This window comes from Ovis aries, chromosome 24 (assembly GCF_016772045.2).
Source record: "Ovis aries strain OAR_USU_Benz2616 breed Rambouillet chromosome 24, ARS-UI_Ramb_v3.0, whole genome shotgun sequence".
Classification (NCBI taxonomy): Eukaryota; Metazoa; Chordata; class Mammalia; order Artiodactyla; family Bovidae; genus Ovis; species Ovis aries.
Window position 1 is genome coordinate 2,039,484 of NC_056077.1, and position 12,335 is coordinate 2,051,818.

Here is a 12,335-nt window from a genome sequence, read left to right on the forward strand (position 1 = left end):
GCAAGGCCCTGGTCAGTGAAGCTGGCCTCAAGGGGACAACAGTGTGCTCAGGGCCAGGATGGAACCCTCAGAACCAGAAGAGAGTGCCCTGTATCCAGGGGAGGAGCCACTAGTGGGGGTGGAGGTGGGGGTAGACGGGGCAAAGCCTACACCCTGCGCTGCCTCAGGCAGCATCCTGTTCCCCCAGGCGTCCTGCAAGCTCACCAGCATCAGCCAGTCCATGAGAGGCCCTGGCAGAGACAGTGGGGCCCAGAGAAGGCTGTAGGGAACGGACAACCCAGGAAGGCTTCCTGGTAGAGTAGGATGTTTGGTAGTTTGCTTTGTTTGTTGACTTCACTCTTCTGGAACTGAGTTCACCATCCTGGTGTGTTCACCATCCTGCTCCCTGCTGCACTTGGCACGTGCATCTGAAATGAGTGGTTTCCTTAATCCTTACTTAGACTACTTTTTTTTTTTTTAACTTAGACTTATTAAAGTGTCTCTCTGCTCCCAGAATTAAACTAGGGATCCTCTGTTTCCTTCACCGCTGATAGCAACGCCCAGCGCACGGCAGGCACTCCTCGCGTATGCGATAGCGCTGCGATCCCACGCGGGGGCGCTCGCGCCGGCCGCGAAGCGTCTCCGGAGAACCCGTAATCGTCCCGAGGCCACACTTGGGCAGTCCGGACAAACTACAAGTCCCATGGTGCCCCGCGGGCGCCGGCCGTCCTGCGCAAGCGCGGCCGCGCTCGGGTGTCCTCTGCGGGCGAGCTAGGCCGCAGGACCTGGGTGGAGGCCGGGCAGCGCGTCTGAGGGCTGAGCCCGCCGCGCGCCGCAGCCATGCCGGACAGCTGGGACAAGGACGTGTACCCGGAGCCCCCGCGCCGCACGCCGGCGCCCTCGCCTCAGACCTCGCTGCCCAACCCTATCACCTACCTTACGAAAGCCTTTGACCTCCTCGTGGACCGGCCGGTGACCCTCGTGAGAGGTACTAGCCCCTCCGGGCCCCCCGCCCCCGCCCCGGTCACTCAGCGCGGACCCCGCCGCACCCCAGGCCTCCTCGCCTCCCAGGACGCCCCCCGTCTACCCCCGCCCCGTACGGCCCCTGCCCCCTGGGGAGCGGTCCACACACCCCTGGGCTCAGGCTTCTCACATATTAGGGGCTGTTTGCGGACCGAAGTCATCTGCGTTCCGAGAGGCTTGTTGGACCCCACTCTCCCAGCGCGCTGGGCATCCCGCATTTTGCACATTTTGCACATCCCGCAAAATGCACCGCATTTTGCAGGCGGTCCCGGAGGGCTGTTGCGGTGCAGAGGTGTTCTGGTGCCCCTTCGCAGGCCTACAAAATGGCCCTCCCACCGAGGTGTACTGTAACTTGCCTTCCGTGAGCTACCCAAATGCCGCCATCTCTGGTCCAAACCAGGTGAATGTTTTTTTAAAGGCATTGTTTGGTCACCCAGCTCCGTGGGGTGCAGCACCCAGAGCACTGTGCCCTTAATCACTGGCGCCAGGCGATGCGTCTGTGCAGTTAATCCGTTCCTTCAACAGCAAAACATTTGGGGTGCATAGCATGCTCTGGTGGCTCCTTTTTGGTGGAGGAACTAGATGCCTGCCCGCGCCAAGGTTTGGAATAAACAGGAGTAGCAGTTTTTCAGGAAGTGTTTTCTCTGTCTAGATAGGTGAGATCTCTCTCACTAGGTCCAGCTTGTTCATTTACGCATGGGGAAGTTGAGACCGAAGGTCAGTGGTGGCAGAACTGGGACTAGAGTCCTGCTGATGGCTCCCTGTCGGGGCCTCTTTGCCTCCACAGTGGAGTCCCCGTGCTCTGGGGAGGTGGGCCAGCAGGAGGGACTAGCAGGTGGGGGCTTACAGAGCAGACTCTGAATCCTGCCATCTCAGAGCCTGGATGTCTTCTCTGAAAATGAAAAGGCCCTGCCGTATACAGGGTTGTTGTGGGGACAGGGTGAGATAAGGATGGTGCCTGCCTTATAGACCTCTTCATAAACTGCAGACGTCCACTTGTAGCCCAGTCCTTTCCAGGACTGGCTGCCAGCCCTCCCACACCTCTTTGGGAGTCCAGTTGCCAGTCTTTGTTAAAACTGAGAACATTTGGGAAACCTGCCACTTCCACAGCTTACGAGAATACAAAGCTAAGAGCCCCTTCAGACTGTGACCTGTCCAAACCAGTAACCTTTTTGGGTCTGGGCTTTTCTCTTTGCAGAGTTTATTGAGCGGCAGCATGCCAAGAACAAATATTACTACTACCACCGTGAGTTCCGCCGCGTGCCGGACATCACAGAGTGCCACGAGAAGGACGTCTTGTGCATGTTTGAAGCAGAAATGCAGTGGAAAAGAGATTAGTAAGTCTCCCCCCTTGGGCTTGTTTAGTGAGAGCCCTGCACAGTGAATGTACCCTGCTGGGGGCCATCATGCCCTTGGGAAGCTATGGGTGGAGAGGCCAAATCACAGGGCTCCCAAGTGCTGCCTTCGTTTCACTCTCTCCGAACAGGGAAAGGAGTCCTTCTAGACCATCTTCCTTGTTTTCCTTTCAGCAAAGTTGATCAAGAAATCGTCAACATTATCCAGGAAAGGCTGAAGGCCTGTCAGCAGAGGGAAGGTGAGAGCCACAGGCAGAACTGTGCCAAGGAGCTGCAGCAGTTCACCCAGGTGGTCAAGGCCTACCAGGACCGCTGTGAGTGAGCCCTCCCCCTCAGCGGCCCCCAGGCCGTCCTGCCTCTCCCACCTGCCTGCCTTCCCAACCCTACTTCCAGTCTCCACATTGGCTGTGCTAAACACTTTACTAACTAGGCCAGTCTCTGGAGGGTTTAAGAGTCACCCTACCTGTCTTGTCAGCTCAGTGACCTGCCTCCCTGCACAGAGAAAAGGCAAGTTCCCCTCATGACAGGAGTGACCCATAACTCCCCTCCCTATCTCTTTCCCAGACCACGACTTGGGAGCCCATTATTCTGCCAGGAAGTGCCTGGCAAAGCAGAAGCAGAGGATGCTGGCAGAGAGAAAAGCCACCAAAGAGGCTGCTGCCGCCTGAGGCAGCTGTGTCACCTTTGTCTGTCACTGTTGCTAAAATAAAGAGTAATGGAGCCTGTGCCTGTGCTGTTACCTTCAGCCCCCAGACACACTTTTCATCTCACTGGTCCTACTTCCCGTCCAAATTCAGCCACCACTGAGCCTAAGTCCAGTGGCTTTCACTGCAGTGGGCTTGGGTTCAAGCCCTGGTTGGGAAGGATCCCACAAGCCCCATAGCACAGCCAAAAACATTTGACAAGACGCAACTATAAACTGGTTTCATTCACTTTATTCCCTTTATAAAATTATGTGGTGGCTACAGCTGGGGCCTGCGTCCTCTGCACGGAGACTCTGGTGTGGGTCTTCACAAGATGGTCAGTGAATTCCTAGAAAAACAAGACACTTTTAGTTGTGCAGCTAGACAGAGTACTCCTCTGCTCTTCAACAGGGTAGGGGCGGGCGGTACCTGATATGGAGACTTGGTGAACACCGTCTCTTTCCAGAGGTCAGGGGTGAGGTAACTGTAGGTCTTGGAAATGGCATCAAAAGTGGCCTTGGCTGAAAAAGGGAAAACCGGAGAAGGTTGGTGAATTCACTCGAGATGAACCCCCAGATGGAGATAGAGGCTGTCGCACTCCTAGGAACAAACAGGCCACTGTGGGCCAGTCTGTCGTGCATTAGGAGGGCCTTTCTCTCTCTCTCCAAAATACGCCAACCACATACAGAACGTGGTTAAGCGGAGCTGAGAGAAGCTGGAGTTGGCTTGCGGGCCACCTACCGAAGTTGCCCAGGGTGGCAGTGCAGCCCCTGGCAGAAGTGTAGCAGTCGTCGATGCCGGCCATCATCAGCAGCTTCTTGGGCACAGGGGCGGAGACGATGCCGGTGCCTCTGGGGGCAGGGATGAGGCGCACCAGCACAGAGCCGCAGCGGCCAGTCACCTGGGGAGGGGTAGAGACGTCAGGGGACAAGACAGGCAGAGTCTACACCACCGCAAGCCCTACTGTGCATGAGCATCCAGCCTACCTTGCAAGGAACCGTGTGGGGCTTGCCGATCTTGTTCCCCCAATAGCCTCTTCGCACGGGGACGATGGACAGCTTGGCCAGGATGATGGCCCCACGGATGGCAGTGGCTACTTCCTTGGAGCACTTGACACCCAGACCGACATGTCCATTGTAATCCCCAATAGCAACAAACGCCTGCAGAGAGACTGACATGGGTGGGGGGCCGGGGGCTGCCACAGCATCACTAACCACCCACCACACAGGGTCTGTTGCGCCCCTCAAGGCAAGACTGGCCACCAGGAGGCCAATCTGAGATCCCGAGGAGATCCTTCCTCTCTCTCCCCTTGACGAAAGTCACACGTGTGACAACAAGTGCAACCATGCAGAGCTGAGAGAGTCTCATGAAACCCTTGACAGAAACTGCCCAGGAAGGTATGATGATTGGGATACCTTGAACCTGGTCCGCTGGCCAGCACGGGTCTGCTTTTGCACAGGCATAATCTTCAAAACCTCATCCTTGAGGGATGCTCCCAGGAAAAAGTCAATAATCTCAGACTCCTGCAACAAATAAACTCCATTACAAAAAAAAAAAAAAAGAACACCTGAAGGGGAGTTCTAAGTGTTAGTTGCTTGTGTTGGAGTTTTTAGGACCTCATGGACTGTAGACCGCCAGGCTTCTCTGCTCATGGAGTTTTCCAAGAAATAATGAGTAGCCATTTCCTTCTCCAGGGGATCTTCCCAACAAAGGGATCAAACCCGGGTCTCCTGTACTCAAGATATTTTCTTTACCGTCTGGGCCACCAGGGAAAGTGAAGTCTAGAACCTCTAAACGTTTGGCCAACAAGAGATCCCCCTCGACTGCAGACCACGGCCCCATCCAAGATGAGGACCCGTGTTTACCTTGATGGGCAGAGAGAAAAGGTAGATCTCCTCCAGAGACTTGATCTTCATGTCCTTGACCAGGCGGCCCAGCTTGGTAACGGGGAGCCACTACGAGAGAAAAAGGCGCAGGTGACCAGGGCCTCCTCCCCGGTGCTGCCTAAGGGCCCGCCTCACGCGCGCAGCTCAGACCTACCTCCTTGTCCTCGGCCTTGCCTCCGCGAGCTCCGCGGCCTCTGCCCCGGCCGCGACCCCGGCCGCGACCCCGTCCCCGGACGCCACTACCGAAGCCTCCGCGGAAGCCACCGCGGCCTCCCATTCCGGGGCCCCCGGGGCCTCCGGGCCCTCCCGCAGCACCGGCGTCATCCGCCATTTGCTAAAAAAAGAAACAAGAACCAGTCGGTGAGCGCAGTCCTGGCATGTACATCCGCCTCGGGCGCCCAGGCCGGGCTCCACAACGGAGCGCGGGCGCAGCATCCCGGGCCCCGTCCCATGGCGGCCCAGGCCCATCTGCGACAGCCACGGACAAACCACTCACGTGTTTTCACGAAGAAGAAGAGAGAGACAGCGCGCGACGGCGTCTTTATAAGACGCCAAGGGTCGCGAGATCTCAGTTGCCCCGCCCCAATGGCGCTGCGCCAAGAGTATATAAAAGAGCCTGTGATTGGCTGCGTGGGGCCCCGCCTCCACCGAGCTCTGTGTGCACATGCGTGTCTGCGGCCCCAGAACTTGCGCGACCCATATAAGGGCTCGCGCCGGCGCCACTTTTTCTTTTCCGTCTGCAGGTAGGTTTGTTACCGTGGTTCCGCTGGCTTCCTGCTGTTCGCGAAGGTGTTGGGGCGGGCGGTTTGGGAGATCGGCGTTGGTTGAAAATCACCTTCGGCTTTGACCACGGCCGCAGGTGAGATTCGGCGCCCAGAGCCACCGGAGGCCTTAGCTCACTGCCCGCTTCTCCATGTGGGGATGTGAAACCCAGGCCCCGACACGCGCCGCCCCTCCGGGCTCGGTTGCGGCCTCTGGCGTGTTTCGGATTCTGGTATCTAACCTCGTCTTCTACCCGCAGGACAGCTGGATCCTCAGAACCTGAGGCCAACGCCGCCAGGACCGTCGGGGGGCGGATAGGGGGGCTTTCCTTTCATCTTTCAATAAAGCTGTTGATTTAATTTATCCGTGTGTGTGTATGTATGTGTGTGTGTGTTCTTGGCCCCCCCGTTATCAGACTGCAAATCGCATCTGTGGCTGCTCAGCCCGAGGTGTGCAGTGGAGATAACTTTGTGAGACACCTCTCTTCCAGCCATCTCGGCTCTACTTTGAATGCCACACAGGGACAGAACCCGGTCTTGAAGGTTGGCAGGTGACTCCTAAGGTCCTACCCTCCAAAATCTTTTAGGATTTGATGAACTCTACACTCTGCCTTGCTTGATGGCTCAGATGGTAAAGAACCCACCTGCAGTGCAGGAGACCCGGCTTTGATCCCTGAGTCAGGAGGATCCCCTGGAGAAGGAAATGTCTACCCACTCAAGTATTCTTGACTGGAGAATCCCATGGACAGGGGAGCCTGGCGGGCTACAGTCGATGGGGTCTCAAAGAGTTGGACACGACTGAGCGATTTAAGCCTGGGCAAACACCCAGTGGCATGGAAACCAGTTCTCTTCTGTGCCTCCTATATGAGAATATGGTAGTTTCCCAAGTTGGAATTGGTTTACCCATCCATGCCTTTCCTCATAGGCATACCCAGGTGGTCAGAACAGGCTCTGGGAGGCTCTCCACATCCTAGGCCGCTGCTTTGGTACCACAGAAATCAGGTCCTCATCCCTGGTCTGTACCCTGGAAATAACTGTGGGTCTGATCCCAAGAGGCCTGGTGATGGGTCAGTGTCTAAAGCTCCCGGAACTCTTGGGGACCTGCCACCAGGGCGGCAACACATGAGGAAGGAGAAACAAACCCTGCGCCTCAGCTGTGAGGAAGTATCCCCTGGAAGCTTGGTTCCAGCCTTAGTGCTGTTTGAAGGTCAACTGTCAGCCACCCTGAAGTCAGGGGTTCCAGAGACCTGTCCTGGCTATGAGCTGCCCTACCCCTGAGGCTCTTAAGGTGGGAGCAGAGCCAGGTGGTAGGTACCCTGGGCCAGGGCTGTGATTGGCCCGAGCTAGACAATGCTCCTGTGATGTCAGGCCTGCTCCTGCTATGAAATGGTGACTCCTGAGCCCTGGCTTCAGTGGAGCTGCCGTCCAGACACAGATCATGGTGAGCTCTTAGATTTGTGCCTAATTTCAGAGACCTGCCCAGGCTGGACCCCACTCCTCACTGAGATGATCTGCACAACGGGGTACAGGGCCCAAAATGGGACAAGGAGACCTTCCAGAGACCTCTGGCCTAGGTCTAACTCAAGGGCCACGGCCAGCTTCTACAGCTGGGTCTGGTAGAAGTGGGGGATCTTGGGCCCCCTCACACTGGGTGCTGACCCAAGCCTCCACTTGGGGTTCTTATGTGGCCCACCTCCCACCCAAAGCTTCCTGGAGTCCCTTTCTGGGCATGCGGAGTGGGGAGTCAGATCCTGGTCCCAGCCAGGCCCTGATGTAGGCTTGGCCTTTGCAGAGTGGCGGGTATGATCTCAACCTCTTCACCAGCCCTCCCGATTGCAACTTGCTGTGTTCTGTCTGCCATGGAGTTTTCAAGAGGCCGGTGAGGTTGCCGTGCAGCCACATCTTCTGCAAGAAATGCATCCTCCGGTGGCTAGCCAGGTGCTACTGGGCACCCAAGAGGCTCGGGGGCAAGGGCAGGGCTACGGGGCCATTCCTAGGAAGAGAGGAAGGTCAGCCAAGAACTGGGTCATGGTGGCCACTAGGTTCAGCTGCCAAATCTCCTGGGACGCTAATATAGGAGCTGGGGCCCTATGGAATCTGCACCCTGGCCTCAGAGCTGAGTGCTCCCTATAAAGCCCTCTTATGCCTCTTCCAGCTATAGAGAAGGAAGGGCCGCCAGGGGAGGCATGTTGCTGCCACCTCCACAACCAATCATCACCCCCACTCATGTCTCCTAGACAAAAGACCTGTCCATGCTGCAGGAAAGAGGTGAGACAGAGAAAGATGGTCCATGTGAATAATCTCCAGAAGATCATTGGCCGCTTGGAAGTCAGGGTAATTCAGAACACCCCCTCCCATCACCCTACCCTCCTCCCCTGTGCATGGGTTGGGGCAAAGCCAGCAGAGGGGTTGAAACGAACCCCATTCTCAGAACTGAGGGTTTCTATTCCACCAATACACTGCTCCTCTTAGGGTTATCAAAACTGGCTGAATGTGAGTCACTTCTCTACAATATACTTGATGTGTGGTTTGGGGCAAGTTACCTAACTTTTCTGGGCTCCAAGAGCCCCAGCTGTAAAATGGGGATTATAAAGGATGGAGAGCCTGCTGTGGTGCCATTGCTCTCCAGCTTCATAGTTTTATAGATAGAGAAATTGAGATTACAAAAACAAACAACCAACCTTGGCTGGGGAGTGCCTTTTTGGTCTAGTGGTTAGGATTTGGCACTTTCACTGCCATCAGTTCAGTTCAGTCACTCAGTCATGTCCAACCCTGTGACCCCATGGACTGCAGCACACCAGGCATCCCTGTCCATCACCAACTCCTGGAGTTTACTCAAACTCATGTCCATTAAGTCCGTGACGCTATCCAACCATCTCATCCTCTGTTGTCCCCTTCTCCCACCTTCAGTCTTTCCCAGCATCAGGGTCTTTTCAGGAGTCAGTTCTTTGCATCAGGTGGCCAAAGTATTGGAGTTTCAACTTCAGCATCAGTCCTTCCAATGAATATTCAGGACTGATTTCCTTTATGATTGACTGGATCTCCCTGCAGTCCAAGGGGCTCTCAAGAGTCTTCTCCAACAGCACAGTTCAAAAGCATCAATTCTTTGGCAGTCAGCTTTCTTTATAGTCCAACTCTCACATCCACACATGACTATTGGAAAAACCATAGCATTGACTACACGGACCTTTGCTGGCAAAGTAATGTCTCTGCTTTTTAATATGCTGTCTAGGTTGGTCATAGCTTTTCTTCCAAGAAGCAAGCGTCTTTTAATTTCATGGCTGCAGTCACCATCTGCAGTGATTTTGGAGCTCAAGAAAATAAAGGCTCTCACTGTTTCCATTGTTTCCCCGTCTGTTTGCCATGAAGTGATGGGACTGAATGCCATCATCTTAGTTTTCTGAATGTTGAGTTTTAAGTCAATTTTTTCACTCTCTTCTTTCACTTTCAATAAGAGGCTCTTCACTTTCTCCCATAAGGGTGCTGTCATCTGCATATCTGAGGTTACTGATATTGTTCCTGACAATCTTGATTCCAGCTTGTGCTTTATCCAGCCTGGTATTTTGCATGATACACTCTGCATAGCAGTTAAGTAAGCAGGGTGACAATATACAGCCTTGATGCACTCCTTTCCCAATTTGGAAAAGTCTGTTGTTTCATGTCCAGTTCTAACTGTTGCTTCTTGATGTGCATACAGATTTCTCAGGAGGCAGGTCAGGTGGTCTGGTATTCCCATCTCTTGAAGAATTTTCCACAGTTTGTTGTGATCCACACAGTCAAAGGCTTTGGCACACTCAATAAAGCAGATGTTTTTCTGGAACTCTTGCTTTTTCGATGATCCAATGGATGCTGGCAATTTGATCTCTGGTTCCTCTTCCTTTTCTAAATCCAGCTTGAACATCTGGAGGTTCACAGTTCATGTACTGTTAAAGCCTGGCTTTCAGAATTTTGAGCATTACTTTACTAGCGTGTGAGATGAGTGCAATTTTGCGGTAGTTTGAGCATTCTTTGGCATTGCCTTTTCTGGTCCTGTGGCCACTGCTGAGTTTTCCAAATTTGCTGACATATTGAGTGCAGCACTTTAACAGCATCATCTTTTAGGATTTGAAATACCTCAACTGGAATTCCATCACCTCCACTAGCTTTGTTCACAGTGATGCTTCCTAAGGCCCCACTTGACTTTGCATTCCAGGATGTCTGGCTCTAGGGGAGTGATCACACCATCGTGGCTATCTTACAAATAGCTGAGAAAAGAAAAGAAGCTAAAGGCAAAGAAGAAAAGGAAAGATATACACATTTGTATGCAGAGTTCCAAAGAATAGCAAGGAGAGATAAGAAAGCCTTCCTCAGGGATCAAGGCAAAGAAATAGAGGAAAACAACAGAATGGGAAAGACTAGCGATCTCTTCAAGAAAATTAGAGATACCAAGGGAACATTTCATGCAAAGATGGGCTCAATAAAGGACAGAAATGGTATGGACCTAACAGAAGCAGAAGATATTAAGAAGAGGTGGCAAGAATACAAAAAAACTATACAAAAGAGATCATGACTCAGATAACCACGATGGTGTGATCATTCACGGCTATATCCTGGGTTCAATTCCAAGAAAAAAAGAAGAAAAAAAGCCTGGCGTACATACAACCCACTAGACCAAGCCAACGATGTAACTCCCTGTTCTCTAAACCTCCTGTCCCCACTCCTCTGAGATCTAGACTTTTCCTACGTTCAAGCATTTGCTACAGTTTCCCTCTCTCCACCACATCATTGGTAGCCTAAGAGCTTGGGCGGCTGCCAGTTCAGTGTTTCCTGGTCAGTGAAACCTCATGGATGGGGGATTCTCGGGGGTGGCTGGCGCTGTCCCCGACCTGGTCTGGCTCACACGATGCTCTCCTCCACCCCCAGTGCAGGAACGCCGAGGCTGGCTGCCAGGTGACGTGCCCCCTGGCCCACCGCAAGGGACACCAGGACTCATGCCCCTTCGAGCTGACGGTCTGCCCCAATGAAGGCTGCATGTCGCGGGTGCCTCGTGGGGCCCTGGCCGAGCACAGGCAGAACTGCCAGCACGGTGCCCATCATCGCTGCTCCCTGGGCTGCGGGGCCACCCTGGGCCCAGCCGAGCGGGCAAACCACAACTGCTACCGGGAGCTGCGAGAGGCCTGGTGCCAGCGCCAGCGGCGCAGCCGGACCTTGGTGCTCTGCCTGCTGCGGCACATGCGCAAAATGCACCGGACCACCGGCATCATCCGCCGGCAGCTGGCGGACTTCCTGGAGGAAGATGACCCCCTGCTTATGGGTGCCCCGCAAGAGGCTGAGGCCATCCCAGAAGGCAGCGTTGGGGTTGAGGTGTGGGGGCCCCAGGGCCAAGCTACCTTGTAAATAGACGGTAAATAAATGCAGAGCCCAGGCCTGGCCGCCTCACTACCGCTGTGCTTGCTGACCTCACCTCGCCTCCTCCAGGTACTCCTCTCAGGGGAAATACGGAGAAGGCAACGGCAACCCACTCCAGTACTCTTGCCTGGAAAATCCCATGAATGGAGGAGCCTGGTAGGCTGCAGTCCATGGGGTCGCGAAGTCGGACACGACTGAGCGACTTCCCTTTCACTTTTTCACTTTCATGCATTGGAGAAGGAAATGGCAACCCACTCCAGTGTTCTTGCCTGGAGAATCCCAGGGATGGGGGAGCCTGGTGGGCTGCCATCTGTGGGGTCGCACAGAGTCGGACACGACTGAAGCGACTTAGCAGCAGCAGCAGGGGAAATAGGCACCTTAGCTTTTCCCATGGACCTCTCCAAGTTCTTTCCCACCAGTTCCTCACACTGACTTTTCCCCTCGGCTCTCTGCCTGATTTTTTCTCACTCGATTGTCTCTTCTGCAGAGGTTTTCCCTGACCATCCTTTCCCAGTCCTCCTTCCCAGTTAGCTTCTTCCAATCTGTTTCCTGGCTTTGCAGCCAGTAGCACAAACAGCTCAAACCCCTGAAGTCAAAGTACAAGCCAACTGCTCACAGTGATTCCCGAGGATCCCTCCTTATCTTGTTTCTTCCTTATATTCTCCTTCCTACTCACTCCCTGCAGCCACACCGGCTTGTTTCTAAATGCCAGGCTTCTGCACTGCCTGTTCCTCAGTCTGAAGCACTGTACCCCCAGATAATCAGAGGGCTCCCTGCTTCACCAACCTCGGGCTTTGCTCGCGGTTCACCTTTACAAGGAAGCCTCCTTCATCGCCCAGTTTAAAGCTGCGCCCCCTGCACTCCACTCCATCCTCACCCTGCTACATTCTTTCCAGGTCACTAACCACTTAACAAGGGCCCTTCCTCTGCCCAGCCTTCACCTCACTAGCACGGTATCTTCTCTGGTGTCTCCTAAGTGCCTAGAACAGAGAACGTGCTCAATCAATATTCGAACGACTCCGAAATTTACTACCCGATTTACTACCAGGAGGAGAAGGGGACAGAGGATGAGATGGTTGGATGGCATCACCGACTCGATGCACATGACTCTGAGCAAACTCCGGGAGTTGGTGAAGCTGTACATGGGGTCGCAGAGTCGGACACGACAGAGCGACTAAACTGAAGTAGTGTACCTGCGGTATTTCTCATACCATACGCTAAGGCGGAGCCCGGTTCAGGGCTCTGCTAACCCACCGCGCT

The 12,335-nt window shown here is 54.3% G+C and overlaps 3 protein-coding genes and 3 non-coding genes across 7 annotated transcripts; 3 read left to right on the forward strand and 3 right to left on the reverse strand.

Moving 5' to 3' along the window:
- The first annotated feature begins 734 nt into the window (after window positions 1-734).
- NDUFB10 (NADH:ubiquinone oxidoreductase subunit B10) lies at window positions 735-3,082 on the forward strand. The gene is made up of 4 exons (XM_004023656.6): window positions 735-967; window positions 2,201-2,339; window positions 2,532-2,671; window positions 2,922-3,082. Exons 1-4 carry the CDS (start codon window positions 820-822, stop codon window positions 3,023-3,025), a joined length of 531 nt encoding a protein of 176 aa, XP_004023705.4. The 5' UTR covers window positions 735-819; the 3' UTR covers window positions 3,026-3,082.
- Window positions 3,083-3,272: 190 nt separating this feature from the next.
- RPS2 (ribosomal protein S2) lies at window positions 3,273-5,500 on the reverse strand. Of its 2 annotated transcripts, XM_060406030.1 has the most exons (7): window positions 5,081-5,500; window positions 4,906-4,995; window positions 4,456-4,563; window positions 4,027-4,200; window positions 3,782-3,941; window positions 3,470-3,561; window positions 3,273-3,389 (listed from the first exon to the last, which is right to left on the reverse strand). In XM_060406030.1, the coding sequence occupies exons 1-7, from the start codon at window positions 5,255-5,257 to the stop codon at window positions 3,309-3,311; spliced, it is 882 nt and encodes a 293-aa protein (XP_060262013.1). In that variant the 5' UTR covers window positions 5,258-5,500; the 3' UTR covers window positions 3,273-3,308. The 2 variants fall into 2 exon arrangements, with proteins under 2 accessions (XP_060262013.1, XP_060262012.1); XM_060406029.1 differs by having other exon boundaries at window positions 3,273-3,561.
- LOC114110701 (small nucleolar RNA SNORA64/SNORA10 family) lies at window positions 3,628-3,755 on the reverse strand. Its single transcript, XR_003586942.1, has one exon. It is a non-coding gene; the product is annotated as a small nucleolar RNA SNORA64/SNORA10 family (small nucleolar RNA).
- On the reverse strand, window positions 4,270-4,403 carry LOC114110700 (small nucleolar RNA SNORA64/SNORA10 family). Its single transcript, XR_003586941.1, has one exon. It is a non-coding gene; the product is annotated as a small nucleolar RNA SNORA64/SNORA10 family (small nucleolar RNA).
- An 11-nt stretch (window positions 5,501-5,511) lies between the features above and the next one.
- On the forward strand, window positions 5,512-11,067 carry RNF151 (ring finger protein 151). The gene is given in 7 exon segments (XM_042240652.2): window positions 5,512-5,556; window positions 5,670-5,785; window positions 5,948-5,990; window positions 7,480-7,625; window positions 7,925-8,021; window positions 10,590-11,032; window positions 11,034-11,067. Coding segments are annotated over 7 exon segments (924 nt in total).
- Window positions 5,746-5,872, forward strand: LOC114110711 (small nucleolar RNA ACA64). The gene has a single exon (XR_003586952.1). It is a non-coding gene; the product is annotated as a small nucleolar RNA ACA64 (small nucleolar RNA).
- Window positions 11,068-12,335: the final 1,268 nt, after the last annotated feature.